Genomic DNA, 9,460 nt, shown 5'->3' with positions numbered 1-9,460 from the left:
TAGCATTCCTTGTGTGAGTTTAAACTCGGGTTTCTCTTTGTAAAGAAAAGGGGAGGGGATTTGTTATAGGCCCAATACCTCTTGATTTATTGCTCTGATAACACAACTTTGCATTTCTTTCACAATCAGTTTTCTTCCTGTCAGGGTTTAAATGGTTATTCTACTTGATGATTGCTTGTCCTTGGCTATTAGAAACAGAAACCTTCTGAAATCTCTTTGATTAGCTTTAACATTTTGTAACATAATTAGCTAAACTCATGTCTGTTATATTTTCAAGCATCCTGGCTAAAACATTATTATGTCTATATCTTAATGTTCAGTAAAGGTGCAGACAAGTTTGTAACAACTTAAAAAAAAGTTAATATTTTTATTATCATTTTTGTATCAACACTGAGGTCTCTCCCCCACAAGATGTTACTTATGTAAGGTTACCAACCCTCCATGATTGTCCTGGAGTCTCCAGGAATTAAAAATTAATCTTTAATTAAAGATTATGTCATGTGATGAAATCTCCAGGAATTTGTCAAAGTTGGCAACCATATACTTATGTGATATATACAAATGAAATTCCATTAACATACCTTGAATCCAGCAAGGACTAGTGATGAGCGAAGATCCAAAGGTTCAGTCTGAAGAGGCAACCCAAAGTTTAGCTGCTCATCTGAACTTCTTGGCTCTAGAAATCTGGCTGTGGATTTCATAAGAACTGGCATTCTCTTGTGATTTAGACTATTCTTTGCTTCTGGTCCAATCAGGAATCTTGGGAACACAGCCGTTCTACTGGCATTTCTGTACATCCACTTCTGGTCCGGTCTGAAAATGGTAAATGCAGAGAAGCATGAAAATGAATATGCAACCAAAGCTAATTTTACTGGAGACTGGTAAAAGACTAGTTATGGGTGGAATGTTCAAATAGGTTCTTATTTCATCTAAACCTGGTCACCTATCCACAATAAAATCATCACCTGGAGAATGATCCTGAGCAATCATGGTGAAATTTGAAGATGAAAGATCAATATCCTCTCCACATTCCTATCAGTTGTTTGTTTTCATAGCACTAGAAAACATATTATCCTAGCAAATGGGAGATGGATTAGATGTGACCAAATAGTTTCCATCTCTGATGGAAGTTCTGGTTACTGTAGGCTCAGACTTTACCTGTATACATCAAAAATATCTGCTTATGGTCTTTAAAATCTGAAATGATCTGAACTCCATTGCTTGTGTTCCCCCAGGGAAAGGATTATTGGTCTTACATGGGCCAAAGTGGTACCAGCATCGTAAACTGCTGACTCCAGGGTTTCATTATGACGTTTTGAAACCTTATGTGCCATTGATGGCAGATTCTACCAAAGTGATGCTGGTAGGAATGATTACTGCTATTGCCATATTTATTATATTAGTTTCTTATCCTTGATGGGTTGAAGGTAAAGTGATGGATCAAGAGTTTCCTTGCTGTTACCTTGCTGTTATCAGCCTGTACAGTCTATAATTCCATGAAAATTCTCTCTTCTGGTGGTTAGCTTTTTAAATGAATCCCAATTCTTTTCTGAGATATCGCAACTAATTGGTCCAGAAGCTGTACAGACTCTGTGGCCGAGCCTATAATATCATTTTTTAAAAAAAACAAGATAAGGGACCAGGGCTGATCAGAGAATGGTGTTTTGAGTAAATGAAAATCTGGCTGTGACCGGTCTGCTGTCCTTGAAAATTTCTGGTTTTTTTTCCTCATCAAAACTGAAAAACAATTTTTTAAAAAACTTTTCGGCAGTTTACAGCCAAATATTTTTGGGGGGCTGAGTTTTGTTTTCTCATGAAAAGCTGACCTTTTCTATGGAAGATGCCCCGGTGTTCTGAGCAGCTCTGTGAGGGACACATTTTTCAATGAAACGGTTTGTGAGGGATGGGTCCCAACCAGCTCGACTCGAGTTAATTAATGCATTTTGCTTGTTAGAAATGTAAGAAAATGGGCAGTCTGGGCCTTTCTGAAGTGGATTCCAGCTGCAGTATTTCCTTGCTTTTCAATAGCTAACAATTCTAGAACAATTCTAGAATCCAGGGATTTGGGGTTCCATTTTACCATGATCCAAAAATCACATCTAATCATCAATAGTGATTACTACTATTAATAAGGCATTAAATAGGTTCTTGGTGGCACTCTTTGAAGGTACTTATATGAAAGGCAGGATTAAACAAGGGATCTCATGCATTCCTAAACCCTAGGATTGGGGACACTTCAACCCTGTGATCTGGGGATTAGAAAATACCCCGAGATGCCAATATTCACAATGTTTAGACTGCAATCTCTGCTTTGCATAGTACACAGTGCAACTACAGTTTCACTTCTTGGTGGGCTCTATGCAGGAAAAATAATAGAGTTACCAGATTTGTGCACGGGACCGTCATTAATTTCTGCAGCTACATTGTCAGGGAGTCTGGGTACAAGAGCAACTAAACGGGCAATAAAAAGAAAAGGAGGACTTGTGGCACCTTAGAGACTAACCAATTTATTTGAGCAGGGCAATGCATTGTCCCTGAGAGAACTCTGATTCCATGTGGACAACACTGCCTTCTAGTGTGAGAATTAAAGACAGGCCTGCAGCTTAGATTCACTACTGAGGGAACTGAACATGTGCACGGAGAGAAGCAATAATACTGACACACTGGCGTGAAGTCTGAACCACACGGGGCTATCGTTACAGAAAAATAAAACAGCCCTATCTTCTGTATGTGTCAGCCAATATAACTGGGATTGAACGGGGGATTTCCACTGCTGAAAACATGAGCCTGTACATCTTGTATGGAGCTAAAGAGCCTCCGGGCATAGCAGGGAGCTGTAACAGACCCAGACCCTCTTTGGAATGGGTCTGGAAGGGGCACACATTCACTAGCAGGTCACACCTCCTTAAGACTGACCAGTATTGCTGCCTTTTTTGCTGCTTTCTTTAATAGGGCAGCAAAAAAGCTAATACATTCCAGTTTTAAATATGATGGGCAAGATTCTCCCTTGCCTTCTTGTGGTGGTGCGGGGCGCACAATGCCCCACTGACCCAGCTTTTCTATTTAGCCTGCAGCTTCAGGTGGGCGGGGGGAGGGAAGGTGAGATCCCACGCTGCAGTGTTGCTACTTCTGATCCCCAGCAAGTTGGGCAGGGAATAGGATAGGAGGGGAGCAGAGTGGCCACAGAGTTGTGGCTTCTCCCCACAACATGCCAGTAATAACCCAGCGCAAGCTTCCAGGTGTTAAGAGCTGGAAGCCACTTGCAGAGCATAACACCTTTACTGAACCTATAAACTTACAAACCATACAACAGATGCTGTTATTCTGATATGTGCCACGAGAGGGTGATCTCTCTCTCCATGGGCTCGGTAGAATTTATTGATTCATTTTTATATCTTGGACAGCTAATATTGATTATTTTTAAGCATTTTTTTTTCAATTTTTGATTTAAATTTTGACAGTTGCGCAAAATTATGGGTTAAGCTTTTTTTGTATCGTCAGTTTAAATTTTTCACAGTTTCAGGAAATGATTGGGGCGGGGGGGGGGGCGGTGCCAGACAATAATTATTACAGAGAGATTGAGATTCAAAAAGGTAATGCTTTCTAACCATTAAAACACAGTTTGTCAACATCACGTTGACAAAGTTAAAAGCCTTAAATCAAACTCTAAGTTTTCCTATCTGTATATTTTGATTTATTATCTATGGAAATATTTCCCCCCTCTGTTTGTGTATGTATTTGAAATTGACATTCACTGATATTTATCAATGCATCTAATCCTTCCTAGCCTATATAGATATGCTACCCTCCCCCCCCCCCCCACACACACACAAGGAAGCAAGCTGCATCCTACAAATGATTGAATCAACTTACACCCCTACTGATGCAAAGGAGAACCCAGGCTGGAGTTGCAAGTCTTTTAGTCAGTTTCCTTCCCAGAGCTGCTCCTGGGCTAATCTAGCTATGGCCACCCCTACGCAGGAGTAAGGAGCAATACAAATCATATACCAACGCCGAAGCATCTGACATCCTCAGGCACCAGTAGCCTTTAGATCAGTCAGTACTGGTACCTGAAATCATTGATCAATGAACAAATTATTTTTAGATTGACTTTTATTATAACACCTAAGAGCCTCACAGTGACACAGGAAACTAAACATTAAGAGCCCATTGTGGGACCACTCAGCTGTCCTTGTGGCTTCTGCTGCACTCAAATACTTCCCCTTGTGGCCGTTATTTCTGACCTCATCGTGATGTCAGCCTGAGGCTTCTTCCAAGGAGGCCTTTGGCAATGACATTTGACACGTCAGGATGGGCTGTGGGCCAGCATTAGCGTGTCTCCTGTCTGAATTGACACTGGCAATGTTGGCATGGGACAGATATCTGTCTGGTAGCGAATGTGCCTCGTAAGGAAGAGGAACGCATTGCTCAGGCTGGGGGCAGAGTGTCTGGCATCCTATACATGGGGACTACAGTGAAAGCTCACTCCTGTGCAGAGGGCTAGCCCAAGACCTTTGCATCAGGGTTTGGCTAAAGAGGGACCATTTGTAGACAGTAATTTTGGGGACTAATTTACCATACCCTAAGATACCCTGCAGTGTAACGATCAAAGCAACTGACTCTGGACAAAGACAAGAGAGAGAAAAATAACTTGGGTCTATACCACAAGTGCCAAGTCGATTCCTAGCTTCCTCTTGCTTCAAGGTAGCATCTCTAAATGAGAATTAAGGGAACATCTCCCTTTCCCATTTTTTGTCCTCAGAATACACAACTGGGTCAAGGTGTCCCTCGTTTATTTTTAAGATGGAAGGTAAATGCTGACACTGCAGGGCAAGGCATTTCTGGGCCTTCTCACCTGTCTCCTTCCTGCACTAGGATAAGTGGGAACAGCTGATCGCACAGGAGAAGTCGGTGGAGCTCTTTAGACATGTCAGCTTGATGACTCTCGACAGCATCATGAAATGTGCCTTCAGTTACCAGAGCAACTGCCAGACGGACAGGTCAGTACCGGGTGCTCTCGGGTCCTCATGGAAGGCTGCTATTCATTGGCCGTGAATAAACTGTGCAAGTTGCTTATGCCTGGTAAATTTATCCCATCTTCATTTTAAAAGTTCTCCAACAGTCCATAAGTTTAATGGGCGGAATGCACAGGAATCCTGCCTCCGGCTGCCAGTCACTCTGTGCCAGAGGTGACTTTTACATTTCCCAGAGTTTTATACAGTCTCAGCATGTACATTTTCTTCTCAGCAGATAACCCATGCAAAGATTCTGCCTCTGCCAGAGTGTCTCTGGGGCTCCCAGGAGCCGATGCATTATTGAGACCACTGCCGCCTTTTTAAAGGTTGCAATATTTGCTTCCCTCCCTCCTTAGGCAGAGAGGAAGGATGGTCTTGCAGTTCAGGCATTGGACGGGGATGCGGGACCTCTGGCTTCAATTTCCAGCTCTGCTACAGAGTCCTTTTGTGCCACTTAATCTCTGTGCCTCAGTTTCCCATCCGTAAAAGGGGAATAATAATTCTCCCTTTCTCCTACCCTTTGACTGTCTTGTTTATTCAGACGGTGTATTTCCCTGCAGCATGGTCCAGTGTACTGTGTCTTACCATATATGCAGACAGGACCTAGACCAGAAGATCTCTGGTCTTGCATAAGGCCTTCTATTGCTACTGTATTATAACAAATAGTGATAGCCCACTCCTTCCTGGGTGGTATCTGGTTGAATATATGGAGTCCTGATGTATTTGCCCCTCCCTTCTATTCTTGGTCACCATCTTCCACTTTAAAATCCCGTTCAGCTGCTCCCCCATGTTACATTACGGTACTAACATTGCTCATACTTCGGAGAGAGATACCTCTGAGACGACAGTGCTGCCTTGTAGCCTGTGACCAGGAGGTGCTGGGAAGTCATGGTGTCCATGGGTGAAAGTGAGCAGGGACCACGTGCACCGCGGCATACAATATTTGATTTCCTGAAAGCAAATCCCTTCTGTTTGTCCCTCCTCTCCAACCCCAGGGAGAATTCCTACATCCGAGCCGTCTTTGATCTCAGCTACTTGGTGCACCACCGGCTGCGCATCTTCCCGTATCACAATGATCTCATTTATTGGCTCAGCCCTCATGGTTTCCAATTCGCGAAGGCCTGCCAGCTCGCGCACCGCCACACAGGTACTTCCCAACACCAGGGCCTTTGGTTTCCTGAATCCTTTGTGCATTTCGGGTGTTTAACAGCAGCCATCCCAGCACCTGACCAACGTGCTCCAACCTTCTTCTAAAAGGCTAGAGCTGAGAGAGTCGTGCAGACTACCTGGCCCATACGCTCTCTGGCCTCAGTGCCAAGTCTTCAGCCAGGGGTCCAGTTACTTGTCAGATGTACCAGTTGTTTCTCATGATATGAGCACAGGGCAGCTAGGAACCAGGCTGAGACCGTTTCACATTGGCTAATGAATAGCCATCCTGGGGTAACAGCTTTGGCTGCTGGCTCATGCCCGGTCTGGACTGGAATTGATCAATGACCTTTCTCTGAATCCTAATTGTTCCATATTGTTCCTGAAGTGTAGTAAATGGGGTTGGTGGAGGTGCTAAGGTAAATGGGGTCAGGATAGGAGGAAATCTCCACTCCTGAAGTCCTCCTTCTAACAGATCTTTGCTGACGCACAAGGGCCCATCTCTTCAAAGGTATTTAGACGCCTAACATCCATTGATTTCAATGAACACCAGGAGTCTAAATCTGAGGGATCAGATCTACATACTGTGGTAACAGAGTGAGTGCTACCATGTTCCCATAGGTCAGATGAGGGTCGGTGCAGTTGAATGGCCACCCCACTTTGTGTTTGGAGAGCACGTAGGCAGGCTCCAGGACTACAGTGCTCTACCTGCTGTAGCTGAAAGGTGTACTTCAACCGTTTTCTAATGCAGACAAGGTGATCAGGGAGCGGAAGGAGTCTCTCAAGGACGAGCGAGAACGTGAGAAGGTCCAGAAGAAGAGGCACTTGGACTTTCTGGATATTCTTCTCCACGCCAAAGTGAGTTATGGAGGAATGCGTGTGCACTAAATACCACCAAGCAGGGGGTATGTTCCACTGGGCTTCACCACCAGAGGCCTGGGTGAGACTAAGTGAATTGCACCCCTGTGCTGAGAGCCAGCACAGGACCTACGCACCCTCAAATGAGGGCTGAAGTGATGCATAAGCCTCATGGCTGGCCTATTCCATAGAGTGAATTTCACCTGGTGACTAAATAAAATATTCCCTCTTCTCATCCTACTGAAAGTTGGGTGGGCCTCCAGACGTTAGCTGCATGGCCCCCCAGACTTTAGCTGCAGGGTCCCCCGTAGAGAAAGTGAAAAGAGAAGTTAGTCCCCGTGCTCAGTGAGTCACCAATCAAGCATCCAGAGGTAAACCTCACTTCTTGTCAATCCGCAATAATTGATTCAGTCCACTAGGGAGCCCCCTTGCTTCAATTTACCCCTCTCTAGCATAGGCAGGCCTTGCTCTCAAGTCTTTTCATGGCGCTGGGGAGTGAGAATATTCTCTTCTCCCTTCCTCATGGTTGCTTGCTGGAAGCTCCTGGAGCGGCGTGTATCTACACAGAAGAGTGGAGAGGGCAGATGTGGTGTTTAGACGTTGCTTGTAATTATTAGACTTGGGAGCACTGGCTGTTGGGTGTCTGGAAGCACAGGAAACAGGAAGGAGGGGGGAGGAGTTGAAGAGGCTGAGGGAGAGCTACTGAGGGTGCAGCAGCAGCTTGGAAAAGAGGTTTCCACTTTAAAAAATAAAGTCCTGTTGACGTTTGTTAGTACCTTGCCTGGCTACTACAACAGCAGATAAATTTTTACAGGGGACATAACTCCTTTCCCCGGGCAGGTGGCATAACTTGGACTAAAGGGGCAATATTAAGAAAAGGAAATGTAGATGTAACCCACACACCTCCTGGGTGTGGTGTTCTCTCCCATCTAGTGGCACCGTGCCCACTTAGAGAGAGAGATTAATGAGTCTGCTCTACAGCCTTAGCTAACAGCCAGTTGGCTTTTAGCTCATGCTGGACAAGCTCATGCACTAAGTTCCGGAGGTCCCAGGTTTGATCCCGCTCACCAACGACCAGGGTCTGTCGGCGTTAGATAGATACAACTGGTCAAAAGGTGGTACAACTTCATGGCAGTCAATTGGCTAAGGCCAGAATGAATTTGGCCCTTTGGGCCTCCAGAACAGTCTCTGCAGGAAAGTGGGAGAGCATGTTTCCTGGAGAAAACCAAAGAAGTGTGCTGTAAGGAGCGATTCTCCACTGCTCCTCCACAAGAGGAGCCAACCTGCCTCTTCCCATTTCTGAGCCAAGGCGAGGTAGCAGGAGTTGTCCATGGGCACTGTAACAAAGAGATTTTGGATACCTGCCTGAACTGGTTGGCCTAGCCGTAGCCAGCATGATGAGTGAATGTAATTCCTACTGCTCGATTCATTTGTGCCACTGACAGTGTCCATGTGTCGTTAGGATGAAAACGGAGCTGGATTATCTGATGAAGACCTACGTGCCGAGGTGGACACGTTTATGTTTGAGGGTCACGATACCACGGCCAGTGGGATCTCCTGGCTCTTGTACTGCATGGCCCTGCACCCAGAGCACCAGCAGAGGTGCAGGGAAGAGATCAAGGAGATTCTGGGAGACCGGACTACTATCCAGTGGTGAATCTCATATTTTTGTATTTATTTGATTCCACCCTATCAATATCGTTACTAGGTGATAACATATTAATAAATGTTGGTTAGAAAGCCAAGGTGCTCAGGGCCTAGTTTTCAGAGGCACTGAATACACAGTAGTTATAACTTCACTTGATGTAGTGGATGCTACGCCCTTCTTAAAACTGGGCCTGCAATATCTATACCAGTGGTTCTCAACTTATTTATCATTGTGGGCTGCATATGCAGCCCACAATGTGTTACCTGGGCAGCAGGGGCTGGGTGGCAGGGCAGCAGCAGCCCGGACCCTGATCCTGGACCCCCACCATGCAGGGCCAGCTGGCTGCCCGCCCCTAGACGTTGGACTCTCGTTGCACGGGGCTGGCCAGCTGCCCTGGAGCTTGCGGGGCTGAGCGGCAGCGTTGGACCCTGGAGCTTTTGTGGCCGGGTGGCGACCCTGGATCCCCGACCGCGCGGGGTCGGCTGGGAGCCCCAGACTCCCTACCCCACAGGGCCAGCTGGGAGCCTCAACCCAAGACCCACACCACACAGGGCGGGCCGGCAGTCCTGACCCCACCGCGCCGGGCAGAAGGACAGCCCGGACCCCGCCTCGCTGGCCAGCCTGTAGCACATTGCTGAGCTGGGCTGCAGCTGTGTGGTAATTGGGTCACATGCGGCCCAAGAACCTCTGATCTATATTTAATCTAGTCCGTGTAACTGCATTTCAGGGCATCGGGCAGTGCAATATGTTACCCACAAATTAAGTCTGAGCAGATGTAGGGAAAATTATAATT

The 9,460-nt window shown here is 45.9% G+C and overlaps 1 protein-coding gene across 1 annotated transcript in view; it reads left to right on the top strand.

Annotated features, from left to right (window-relative positions):
• Positions 1 to 9,460, top strand: part of LOC102935597 (cytochrome P450 4B1) — a 30,581-nt gene that overhangs the window by 10,836 nt on the left and 10,285 nt on the right. The window contains exons 4-8 of the mRNA XM_037905996.2: positions 1,236 to 1,363; positions 4,876 to 5,000; positions 6,011 to 6,162; positions 6,913 to 7,019; positions 8,482 to 8,672. Of these exons, the coding sequence (XP_037761924.1) occupies positions 1,236 to 1,363; positions 4,876 to 5,000; positions 6,011 to 6,162; positions 6,913 to 7,019; positions 8,482 to 8,672 (703 nt within the window). The remainder of the gene's footprint in view (positions 1 to 1,235; positions 1,364 to 4,875; positions 5,001 to 6,010; positions 6,163 to 6,912; positions 7,020 to 8,481; positions 8,673 to 9,460) is intronic.

The sequence above is a fragment of the Chelonia mydas genome, chromosome 8, assembly GCF_015237465.2.
Source record: "Chelonia mydas isolate rCheMyd1 chromosome 8, rCheMyd1.pri.v2, whole genome shotgun sequence".
NCBI classification, from domain to species: Eukaryota; Metazoa; Chordata; order Testudines; family Cheloniidae; genus Chelonia; species Chelonia mydas.
This window is presented reverse-complemented; position numbering and strand designations above follow the sequence as displayed.